Raw genomic sequence first — 13,097 nt, 5'->3', positions numbered from 1 at the left:
TTTAAGCAAAAAAAAAAAACCCTCTGAAATTTCAAGATTAAAAAGTCACAAATTTACCAATAAAAAAATCTTGGACACTTTCTGAGACAATAATCACACGTTTCCTGGCTGCAGTGCATTCTGAGTAATGTAGCTGAAAATCTCTTAGCACTTTATTCTTTTATATTGCGTGATCGAGAATGAAAGACTGCATTTCCTATAACTCTCGGCTCAGTCGTTTCAAAGTAACAGAAATTTGGGCGAATGAGAAGAATCCACACACTATCAGTAAAGGGAAACTGCTCCTGCACAATAATTATACATTTATAAACAGCTAAGACCAAAAAAGGACATGGATAAACAAACCTGTACAGTTTATACATTCATCTCCTGTTTCACCCACCAAGCACAACAATCACATGTGTACCGGCTAACCAGCTGCAGACACTTTTTCGATGGAATAAAAACGTGTTTTATTCCCTTGTAGCGGGTTTCATTCATTTGGTTTGATAGCATGCAATGTTGTTAGCATATCGCTTATCCTACATGTATTACGTCACTCTACTCAATGGAGAATGAGCGTTGAATATGGTTTACGATATTGCATAAACAAAGACAACATGACGTTGCACGTCGGAAACATGAAACTTCCATACTAGCGAGCGACTGTGACAATTTGTAAACAAACATGGCTGCCAGGTTTGCTTCATTAAATGCAGAATTTTGAAAGAGAAAGACGTGCTGAACACCCGAAAGGAATGCATAATAATAATAATAATAATAATAATAAGATCGTGGATACGAGCGGCCGAAATGAGTTTCCTTCGCAGGGTGGCTGGGCGCTCCCTTAGAGATAGGGTGAGAAGCATAGTCACTTGGGAGGAGCTCGGAGTAGAGCCACTGCTCCTCCACATCGAGAGGAACCAGCTGAGGTGGCTCGGGCATCTTTTTCGGATGCCTCCTGGACGCCTCCCTGGGGAGGTGTTCCAGGCATGTCCCCCCGGGAGGAGGCCCCGGGGAAGACCCAGGACACGCTCGCCTGGCCTGGGAACGCCTCGGTGTTCTTCCCGAGGAGCTGGCCAAGGTGTCTGGGGAAAGGGAAGTTTGGGCTTCCATGCTTAGACTGTTGCCTCCGCGACCCGGTCCCGGATAAAGCGGAAGAAGACGAGACGAGATAATAATAATAATAATAATAATAATAATATTGGCTGGCTTTTTTCGTGGTCTATCAGATATATTCCATTCAGCTACTCGTCTTTGACTGGTTTAATGTCATGCTGGTTGAATGGAATATATCTGATATACCACTCAACGCCAGCTAATATTTAAATATCCAAGTTTTTCTCGTAAATATACAACTTTAACCTTGGAAATTCTGAGATTTTTCTCACAATATTACCCCTACCTTCAGCGCCATATACACACACATTTTACCTGTACGTTCTTCTTTAAACATTTAATGAATTCATCAACCTTCTCCTTTAACAAGCCATGTTGGTAATTCATCAACAAAAAAAATCTATGAAGGTCTGTGAGCTAATGTATGTAGCCCTGTAGCTAGTCTGTTCTCCAATGAGTTGCCTTCAGTGAAATAATTTGCACAAATGCATGTGATTGGGTAAGATACAACAGAAGCCAAGACAGTTGACGTTTTGTAAACCAGAGATACAAAACGAGGGTTATGTATATAACCGCGGTTCTATGAGTTTCGGATGACCGCCAGAGGCGGTGCTTTCAGCACATGGATATCCATCACACGAACGTGCAGGTCGAGTAATAGTAACAACAAAGTCACGTGTGACCTGGGTGACGTCACCCCGTGACCCCGGCATAAAAGACCGGTAAACCCAGGAAGTGACCTCTTGGCAAATCTTCTCGTGTACACTCCGAGTGACTGCCAAGCTCTGGCGGTCATCCAAAACTCATAGAACCGCGGTTATATACATAACCCTCGTTCTATTTCGTTTCTACTGACCGCCAGAGGCGGTGCTTTCAGCACATGGATGACTAATACCAACCAGGTCATGAGGAGTGCCTACCCGTACCCAGTGCTGCTGCGACGGGCCTGGAATGACAGCCGTCGCCACAGGATTATGTGGGACGACATTAAGACGGTAAAACCTGGTGAAGGTGCAGCTGGAAGCCCAGGAGGCTGCGCTGCATATGTCTGAAAGGGGCACGCCCTTCAGTGATGCCCATGAGGCTACCACGCCCCGTGCAGAGTGCGCCCTGGCAGCCGGAGGAATCGGGAAGCCACTGTGCCTGTAGGCATGTAATATGGCCTCGACTATCCACTTGGATAGCCTCTGCTTAGAGAGCGCCAGACCCCTCGACGGTCCTGTGTGGCACAGAAACAGGGCGTCACTCCTACGGAAGCCCTCTGTACGCGACACGTACACCCTGAGGGCGCGAACTGGGCACAAAAGTTCCGACCTCTCACCATGGCCCGCCTCGAACGCCGCAAGGCTAAGGGGCTGGTTGACGAAGGTAGCAGAGAGGGTCTTTGGGAGGAAAGAGGGGTTAGGCCACAGGGTGACCCCACTGTCGCCGGGGTGCCACTGCAGGCACTCCCCACTGACTGACAGCGCGTGTAGTTCCCCGACGCGCCTCGTCGATGTAATGGCCAGAAGAAAAGCAGTCTTCAGGGAGAGCCATGAAATGTCTGCCGTGAGCAGGGGCTCAGAACGGTGCGTCGCAGAGAGCCTGCAGCACCAATGAAGGTCCCATGTGGGTACCCGGCTCCGTCGGGGGGGTCTCAACCGGAGAGCACTCTTCAAGAAACGTGCCACCAAGGCGTGGGACCCCACGGTCCTTCCCCCAACTCTGGCATGCTGAGCAGAGGTGGCAGCTGCATAGACCTTGATGGTGGCAGGGGTAAGACCCTTATCAAAAGCAGAGACTGGCGGGACAGTCAAATGGTCGGCAGGGGGCAGCATGTAGGCTCCTCCCCCCGAGTTAAGCACCAGTTGGAGAAAAGCCTCCATCTGTTGGCATAGAGGGCATTGGTGGGGGGTGCCCGAGAGCTTGCAATGGTATTGACCACTGCCGGCTCACAAGGACCTCGCAGGGGGTCCGGCCCTTCAGCGGCCATACCCAGAGCTGCAGACGGGCTGGATCCGGGTGCCAGATCTGCCCTCCCAGCTGTGATAGCAGGTCAGTCCTCACTGGCAGGCACCAGGGGTCGCCGTTCAGAAGTTGCAGCAACTTGGGAACCACACTCTGCCCGGCCACCGGGGGGGCGACAAGCAGCAGCCCGTGGTGGTCCATCGCAACCCTGTGTAGGGTTGGCACGATCAGCAGCAGAGGGGGGGAGGCATACAGCAGTTGCCTCGGCCAAGCATGCGCCAGCGCATCCTGGCCCAGGGGACTGGGGCCGTGGGGGCTGAACCACAGAGGGCAGTGTGTCGACTCCTGGCAGGCAAAGAGGTCCACCTCTGCCCTGCCAAAACGTTCCCAGATGGCGAGAACCACCGCTGGGTTGAGTCTCCATTCCCCGGGATCGGGGTCCTGGCGGGACAGCAGATCTGCTGCCCTGTTGGCAGTGCCTGGCAAGTACATGGCACGCAGGCTCAAGAGATGTCGATGGGCCCACCGCAGAAGTTGGCCAGCCACTTCCAAGCACTGGAGGGACTTTGTGCCTCCCTGGTGGTTGATGTAGTACACTACCGTAGCGTTGTCCGTCCGCACCAGAACGTGTCTGCCGGTCAGGCCTAGGAGGAAGTGCTGTAGGCCGAGGAACACAGCCCGTAGCTCCAGCACGTTGATGTGCTGCGCCCGTGCAGCACCGGGTGGAGGTGGAGACCGTTGAACCACCTCTGAAGCGGCATAAGTCCAGAAGTCCCAGCGGGACCAGAGAGGAGGCTGCCGTAAGCATGCCCAGCAGGCGCTGAAAGGTCTTCAGGGCGAGTGACCTACCCCGTCCGAAGCGGCCAAGCAGTAGGCGGATGTTGTGGATCCTTGTCTGGGAGGGAGTTACCATCAACGACCTCGAATCCAGGTGCATGCCCAAGAAGTCGTCTCCCGGCTGGGCACCAGCGAGCTCTTCTTGTAATTCACCCTGAGCCCCAGCTCTACGACATGCGAGAGCACAGTCGCGATGTTGGTGCGGGCCTGAGCTGCTGACCGTGAACAGACAAGCCAGTCGTCCAGGTAGGGCAGGACACGCAAACCCCTTGCCTGAAGTAGTGCCGATGCCGCTGCCGCACACCCGGTGAACACACGGGGTGCCAGCGATATCCCAAAGGGCAGAACATTGAACTCGAAAGCCTGGCCCTCGAAGGCAAACCGCAGGAACTGCCTGTGGTGTGGCACAATGGGAGCATGGAAGTAGGCGTCTTTCAGGTCGAAGGTGACAAACCAGTCGCCCGCCTGGATGTGGTGTAAGACATCCACTGTACGCAGCATGCGGAATCTCATGGTCCTCAAGTGGGAATTGAGGGACCTCAGGTCGAGGATCGGGCGGATACCGCCGTCCTTCGGAACCAGAAAATACCTGGAGTAGAACCCACCTTGCTGTCTCTGCCTGTCGACGGGAGAGACTGCTCCTTTCTCCAGGAGGGTGGCGATTTCCTGCCGGGGGACGAGGGACTTCCCCGGATGGCTCACGGTGGTGTTTGACCCCATGAAACGTGGTGGACGGCGGCAGAACTGGATGCGGTAACCCTCGGTGAGGGTCACCAGCACCCAGGGCTCAATGCTCTCCAGCTTTGGAGCTGTTCGCTGGAAAAGCGGCCGACCGCCGGCGCGCTGATGTCAGCGCCGTCCAGAGCGCCCCCGTCGGTCACCATGGGGGCGACAAGGAGTGGACTGGGTGTAGGGGGCGGCACCGCGGGTCCGGGAGGTGGTGGGGTGGCGAAAGTCATCAACCCGTCTGGTCTCCTGGCGGGTGCGTGGCCGAGACAGAGTCGGTGTGGGCCCCCTGAAGGACTGGGCAGCATTGCCATGGTGGTGGGCCTGGCGGGGGCCAGCGAACTGCTGTTACGCCTAGATGACCTGGGCACTCCGATCCAGGGCTTGCTGAGTGGCTTCGCCAAACAGCTCCCCGGGGACAACAGGGAGAGAGTGCAGCACACGCCGGTCGGGCTCGGCCAGAGGGGACTGTGCCCGCCATATCTGCTGGCGGCCGAGGGTGAGATACGACATCAGCCGGCCCAGTTCCCGCGACGAGTAGGCAAAGGCCTGGAGCCGCGTCACACAGCTCCCGTGATGCCGCGCTCGTCCCCTCCAGCGTCTGGGGGGTCCATGACACCTGGCTGGCAGAAGGGAACTTAAATAGGGCGAGAACGCTCCAAGTAAGTAGCCCAAAATAAACTATCAGGCGGAAATAAAAAATAAACGACCGGGCGAACACACCCGTGGTTGGGAATATTAACAAGGATGGCGCCGTGCGCTACAGAACTGATAAACAGCGGCGAGAAACACCGCTTTAATTTAAATGAATGAAGACCGCTTACCTGAGCGACAACAAACCGGCCTCCAGCAGCGAGGACACGCCTCGGAGGGCTAGTCAGCTAACTCCACCGAGCGAGAGCGCTCAGCTTAACGGAGTAACAACTAATACGAATATAACACACAAGACAGCCGGCCCGTGAGCAGGCCGGAGACAAGGCTACACAAAACAAGCGGTTGATAATATTAACAAGGATAGGCACTGTGCGCCACAGAACTGATAAACAGCAGTGAGAAACACCGCTTTAATTTAAATGAATGAAAGCCGCTTCTCAATGTTGGGCATCTGCAGGAGGCCATAGGTAGGGGTGTCCTGCATTGCCGCCAGGGCCCTGCAGTCACTAGGGAGGTGGGAAGGCATCTAGGGTCCGCCCAACACCTCTGTAACTCCTCGATGTATGAGGCCGAGGGCGGAACAGACAACGAGGAAGGCTATGTGGGACCTCTGAAGAAAGCGCTCTGATGCTGGGCCACCGGGGCGTGTCCAACCCCAGACGGGCCAATGCAGCCCTCAGCGTTGGCTGGATGCTCAGGCACATGCAGTCTGCGCAGGCCATGTCCGTCAGCCCCTGCCGCAGGTGATCAATACCCAGGCATGAGGGGCATTCGCGGTGGCCGTCCTCCGGTTCGAGGGGGACCGGCAGTTGGCGCAGCGAGAGAAGAGGTCCATGACGCCTGGCTGGCAGAAGGGAACTTAAAAAATAGGGCGAGAACACCCCAAGTAAGCAGCCCAAAATAAACAATCAGGCGGTAATGAAAAACGACCGGGCGAACACACCCGTGGTCGGGAATATTAACAAGGATAGGCGCCGTGCGCCACAGCACTGATAAGCAGCGGCGAGAAACACCGTTTTAATTTAGATGAATGAAAACCGCTTACCTGGGCGACAACAAGCCAGCCTCCAGCGGCGAGGACACCGCCCCGGAGGGCTAGTCAGCTAACTCCACCGAGCGAGAGCGCTCAGCTTAACGGAGTAACAATACGAATACAACCCACAAGACCGCCGGCCTGTGAGCAGGCCGGAGACAAGGCTACACAAAATAAGGCGGTTAATAATATTAACAAAGATAGGCGCAGTGCGCCACAGAACTGATAAACAGCGGCGAGGAACACCGCTTTAAATTAAATAAATGAAAACCGCTTACCTGAATGAGGACAAGCCGGCCTCCAGCGGTGAGGACACCGCCCCGGAGGACTAATCAGCTAACTCCACCGAGCGAGAGCGCTCAGCTTAACGGAGTAATAAATCAATACGAATACAACACACAAGACAGCCGGCCTGTGAACAGGCCGGCGGCGAGGCTACACAAAACAAGGTGGTTAATAATATTAACAAAGATAGGCGCCGAGCGCCGCAGAACTGATAAACAGCGGCGAGAGGAACGCCGCTTTAATTTAAATAAATGAAACCCGCTTACCTGAAGCGAAAACAAGCCGGCCTCCAGCGGTGAGGACACCGCCCCGGAGGGCTAATCAGCTAACTCCACCGAGCGAGAGCGCTCAGCTTACGGAGTAATAAATCAATACGAATATAACGACAAGAAGAAAAGAGTTGGTGGACTTAGCGCAGTTTCTTGGAGGGTGCATAAGCACAGCCCCAACCCTACGGGTAACGAAACTACCACAGCGCTTTGTCCAAATTTCAATCCAACTCGCAACCTGCAAACGCGAGAAGATGTAAGAGGTCACTTCCTGGGTTTACCGGTCTTTTATGCCGGGGTCACGGGGTGACGTCACCCAGGTCACACGTGACTTTGTTGTTACTATTACTCGACCTGCACGTTCGTGTGATGGATATCCATGTGCTGAAAGCACCGCCTCTGGCGGTCAGTAGAAACGAAATAGAACTACATCTTTACCGGCTCTCTTACAGTATTTTCCAGGTCACTGAAATACTTGTGTCCAAAATGTGTCACAACATATATACTACCGTTCAAAAGTTTGGGGTCACCCAGACAATTTTGTGTTTTCCATGAAAAGTCACACTTTTATTTACCACCATAAGTTGTAAAATGAATAGAAAATATAGTCAAGCCATTTTTCTGGACATTTTGAGCATTTAATCGACCCCACAAATGTGATGCTCCAGAAACTCAATCTGCTCAAAGGAAGGTCAGTTTTATAGCTTCTCTAAAGAGCTCAACTGTTTTGAGCTGTGCTAACATGATTGTACAAGGGTTTTCTAATCATCCATTAGCCTTCTGAGGCAATGAGCAAACACATTGTACCATTAGAACACTGGAGTGATAGTTGCTGGAAGTGGGCCTCTATACACCTATGGACATATTGCACCAAAAACCAGACATTTGCAGCTAGAATAGTCATTTACCACATTAGCAATGTATAGAGTGGATTTCTGATTAGTTTAAAGTGACCTTCATTGAAAAGAACAGTGCTTTTCTTTCAAAAATAAGGACATTTCAAAGTAACCTCAAACTTTTTGAACGGTAGTACACACACACACACACACACACACACACACACACACACACACACACAGTATGTATATATTTAACAGTTATTCTACGAAACTGAGTCGTACATGAGCTGATAGCCGACGAGGCGCGTAGCACCGAGTTGGCTATAAGCCATGTATGACGGGATTGAGCAGAATAACTGTTTTATTCTGTCCACATTCGCTGGATTTTGAGAAAGACAGCATTTTTATTTTTTGCAAATTCGATAAATAAAAACTTTATACAAAACGTCAGACAAAATAATTTCTGCTTAGAATGTAAAGAAACCAGCGAAACGACAGGAGCAATTTGTGAAAAATGCTATAATAATAATAATTGTTGAAAAATTAAAAAAAAAATGTTCTTATCATCAAATAATTTTATTCCATATTTTGCTGCTTTTTTGTTTTGTATTTTTGGGGTTTTCTTTTTCTTTTTTTAAGGTTTTTTTTTGGCAGTTGGCAAACCAACTTAAAGGTGCATTACTGCCACCAACTGGGCTGGAGTGTGGAACAGGAGATACTGGGGGGAACTATATTCTTTTAGCTATTTCTTTTTCTTTTAAATACCTGATAAGAGTTTTGGGGGTTTTGTTTTTGAGTAGAGTTTTTATTTCGTCCTCGGTTGGTTCAGCAACATGCACCACCATTTTGTTTTTCTCTCCTCACGGTATATGAGCTGATATCCTAGTAGTCAAGTAGCCAATCAGAGCACGCAATTGCTCATATCCAGTGAATGTGGATATATATTTTCTCTCTCAAAGTTTATTTAAAATATTATACCAAAATACAAATTCTTCAGCCTGTAGGTGTGTACATGGTATTTGTGACAGTCGGCCCGACTCAATTGGAGCATGTAAACCACAATCCTGTCAACAAGGCATCGTTGGAGAGCTGTGTGATGAACATGAACTTCCCTGTGGGCCGAGCCAAAAATGCCACATCCACGCCACCTGCATCCTGGAACGAGAAGGGGAGCAACAGTGAGTGTCCTGCCTTTACGATGAAAAAAAAAATCTACCAGTTTGATTCCTGCACCAACAAGGATTGAAATTAGCTTAAATCTGGCTTAAATAGCCAAATAAAATCTTAACTTTAACCTGAGTAAATCCTTGATGGATTATTTATTTTGAATGATAAATGAATCTGTCTAAAAAGTAAACCCCTTCTTTTAGGATTAATCATTATAAAATCTTCTTTATTTTTAAGTAAAAACTTCCCTCTGATGCATTCTTTTCTAACTAATGCTGCCATTTTAGAAATTCAAACCACCTCTGATCCAGTCCTGTTGTGCTTCATGAATAAAAAATATATACGCTGATTTTATTTAGTTCTTGCTATTTGAGTATGGCTTTCCCATGCATAGATCAAACTAAGCTAAACATCTGTGTTTTTTATTTTTTTTATTTTTTTTAATGCATCACTATTAAAGCTGTGTGTGTAAGCCTGGTTACATGGGCGATGGATTCCAGTGTGTGCACGAAGACCCATGTACATGGAGTCCGAACGGGGGCTGCAGTGACAATGTAGGTCGTGTGTGTGTGTTATTGACTCGTGCCATTAGAATTTTAGTTTATTTTTTAATTTCAACAAAATGGTTCAAATGTGATTTTAAAATGTAAATTGTACAATATTCTTATTTATGTTCCAGTGGTACAGTATGTTTTAAGTTCACTGATTCACTGGACAGTCTCATATTGATTCCTTCATTCCTGATTGGCCAAAATGACATCACCCAACTACATTTATTTGCTTGTTTTTATTTTAAATAAATTTGATTATTTTGATATACAGTTTTATTTAACTCAGCTTTAATTTTTTTAATAACTGGATCATTTCACACTAATCCATGAAAATGCATGTTTTAATATTACAGGCGGTATGTGTGCAGCTGGGAAGGGGCAAACACAAGTGTGAGTGTCTGAGTGGGTGGAAAGAGGATGGAGATGAGTGTCGGCCTGTTAATAACTGTTTGGAGCCGTCTAGAGGGTGGTGTCATCCTAACGCCTCCTGTGTCTATCTGGGTCCAGGGCAGGTAGGAACTGTTCTCTACACTATCTATCCTTAATATTACTCTGCCTGGGCTATTTATTCATATTATACATATATTCTATCCATTCATTCATCTATTCATCCATCCATCTATCCATCCATCCATCCATCCATTCACCCATTCAGCCCCATGCACCCATCCATCCAAACATCCATCTATCCAATCAACTATCCATCCATGTATCCATCCATCTAAAATCTCTACCATCCATCCATCCATCCATCCATCAAGCAATTCATTAATCCATTCATCTAAAATTTCTGCCATCCATCCATCCTGGACTGACATCCTATCTTTGTGTGTTCTCTTTTCATCCATTCATTCATCCATTCATTCATCCATCCATTCATCCATCCATTCATCCTTCCATCAATCCATTCATGTTGTCAGTCAGCAGTGCAATTTTATGTTTGTTTGTTTGTTTGTTTGTTTGTTTGTTTGTTTTATCCCAACCCCCCCTCCAGAATGACTGTGTTTGCAAGCAAAATTTCCGGGGCAGTGGGAAAGATTGTGAGCCTGTAAACCAGTGTGTAAACCACATGGGAGGATGCCATCAACTGGTGAGCAGCTCAAATACACACACACACACACACACACACACACACACACACACACACACACACACACACTTGCCATGTCACAACTCCAGAGTCCCAGGTTAGATCCTGAGCTCAGGTTACTGCCTTTCTTAACTTTCACTCTCTCACTGTCCTCCTTCCTCTCATCAGGGTAAATTGGTGAATTTAAATGGCCTGAGTGTAGAAGTGTGTATGCTTATTGCCCTGTGATAGACTGACATCATATCTTTATGCCTTTTCCCTCTTCATACCAAGTGTTCCTGGGATTGGCTATAGATATCCCACCATCCTGACCCAAGAGCTTATCGAAGATGAATGACTGAATGAATTAAAATAGTTGTGTTTTCCCTTTAGGCCAGTTGTGTGATGAAGTATCTTGGAAAGTTTGAGTGTGTGTGCCAAACCGGTTACACAGGAGATGGAAGAATTTGCTATGGATATCTGTCACAGGTACGACAGCTAGTCAAGAATTTAGTTGATTAACATTTCAAGATTTTAGGACATCAACCATCTGTTCAGTCAAATTCTAGAGTAACCTATATGCATACTTTATACTACTCAGTGCATAAGTTTGTACACCCTTAGGATAGATTGAAATTTTAAAATCTTCAGTATTAGATTTCATGGATATTTCTTTAATAACAGAAGGAAGTAACAGAAATGGGAGTATAGTGGATGTTAAGATATCAATACTGAAAAAAAACCCAATCCATCACCATGATTGCAGTTTCAAAGTCTGAAGCTTCCATAATGAGTGTGAGCTAAATATTCACTAGTGACTTTTTCGCTCTCCGTTTGCTTTTATAACTGACTATAGCCTCTTTCATATAATCTTAACAGCTATAGGGTTCTCTTATGTGTAATATTTACCTCAACACAGTCTTTATGCTACGGAATATCTATTCTGACTTTTCTTTGCCAATTTTTTGTTTGACTTATCCATTGTAACCTCAAATTGCAATTACATCATTGTGTTTTTGTAGGAACTGGAAAGCAACCTTAACCTGAATGGATTCAATACATGGGTCACTGTAAGTCAAACACTTTTCATGTTGATAACTTTGGTCATGTACTAAAAAAAAAAAAGGTCTACATATGTGTTTTCAGCTATCTTTGAAAGTCAAAGACAAGTATCGTGTTTGTTTTTTAATGATCCGCAGAAAGCAGATCTTACAGAGATGATGTATGAGAAGCAGAACATTACTCTCTTCGTGCCCTCATTGCAAGCAATCAGTGATATGAGCAAAGAAGATCAGGATTTCTGGCTGTCCAGCAGCAATACTCACAGTCTGGTCATGTAAGATCTATATCAGTGTAATCAGGACAGCATTTGATTTAAATTTGTTCACCTGGGTCAAGAATAAACCCGGGGTTAAAGTTTCGCCACTGATGGTTTTTGCGACCTCAGAACTTCATCCTGAACTCAGGTTGTTGTCTGTGTGGAGTTTATTTAAAACAATTGTTTCAAGAATTATTATATCTACATTCACTGGATATGAGTAATTGCGCACTCTGATTGGCTACTCTACTACTAGGATATCAGCTCATATACCATGAGGAGAGAAAAACAAAATGGCGGAGCGTGTTGCTGAACCAACCGTGGATGAAATAAAAACTACTTGAAAACAAAATAAAAAATAAACAACAAAATATGGAATGAAAGTATTTGATGGTAAAAACGTATCTTTTTTTATTTTTCAAGAATTATTATAGCATTTTTCATAAATTTCTCCTGTCACATCGCCAGTTTGTTTACATTCTAAACAGAAATGATTTTGTTGGACATTTTGTATAAAGTTTTTATTCAACGAATTTGCAAAAAATAAAAATGCTCTGTTTCTCAAAATCCAGTGAATGTGGATAGAATAAAACAGTTATTCCACTCAATCTCGTCGTACATGGCTTATAGCCGACTCGGTGCTACGTTCCTCGTCGGCTATCGGCTCATGTACGACTCGATTTCATGGAATAACTGTAAATTATTTGCCAAAAGGATTGTACAGTGCTGGCTTGAAACAATTTATGAATTCATATCAAGCTTGATAAATTGATCCTATTAATCTTATTGTTTGCCATATAACACTTATACAGGCAGAAAATTTGCCTTTGTTCAAAATTTGGATAAAAACTCATCTCATCTCATTATCTCTAGCTGCTTTATCCTGTCCTACAGGGTCGCAGGCAAGTTGGAGCCTATCCCAGCTGACTACGGGCGAAAGGCGGGGTACACCCTGGACAAGTCGCCAGGTCATCACAGGGCTGACACATAGACACAGACAACCATTCACACTCACATTCACACCTACGGTCAATTTAGAGTCACCAGTTAACCTAACCTGCATGTCTTTGGACTGTGGGGGAAACCGGAGCACCCGGAGGAAACCCACGCGGACACGGGGAGAACATGCAAACTCCACACAGAAAGGCCCTCGCCGGCCACGGGGCTCGAACCCGGACCTTCTTGCTGTGAGGCGACAGCGCTAACCAGTACACCACCGTGCCGCCTGGATAAAAACTTTTTTTCTTTTTTTTTTAATTAAATAAATTATGTAAAGGCAACTGTGAACTGTTAGATGCTGTGAA

At 47.0% G+C, this 13,097-nt stretch overlaps 1 protein-coding gene across 3 annotated transcripts in view; it reads left to right on the top strand.

Moving 5' to 3' along the window:
- The window catches only part of stab2 (stabilin 2), a 129,022-nt gene that overhangs the window by 38,028 nt on the left and 77,897 nt on the right, over positions 1-13,097 (top strand). For all 3 annotated transcript variants that reach the window (XM_060903329.1, XM_060903328.1, XM_060903330.1), the window contains 7 exons: positions 8,686-8,866; positions 9,316-9,409; positions 9,760-9,918; positions 10,401-10,496; positions 10,869-10,964; positions 11,498-11,545; positions 11,675-11,811. In XM_060903329.1, coding sequence (XP_060759312.1) covers positions 8,686-8,866; positions 9,316-9,409; positions 9,760-9,918; positions 10,401-10,496; positions 10,869-10,964; positions 11,498-11,545; positions 11,675-11,811 — 811 coding nt within the window. The remainder of the gene's footprint in view (positions 1-8,685; positions 8,867-9,315; positions 9,410-9,759; positions 9,919-10,400; positions 10,497-10,868; positions 10,965-11,497; positions 11,546-11,674; positions 11,812-13,097) is intronic.

The sequence above is a fragment of the Neoarius graeffei genome, chromosome 21 (genome assembly GCF_027579695.1).
Source record: "Neoarius graeffei isolate fNeoGra1 chromosome 21, fNeoGra1.pri, whole genome shotgun sequence".
NCBI classification, from domain to species: domain Eukaryota; kingdom Metazoa; phylum Chordata; class Actinopteri; order Siluriformes; family Ariidae; genus Neoarius; species Neoarius graeffei.
This window is presented reverse-complemented; position numbering and strand designations above follow the sequence as displayed.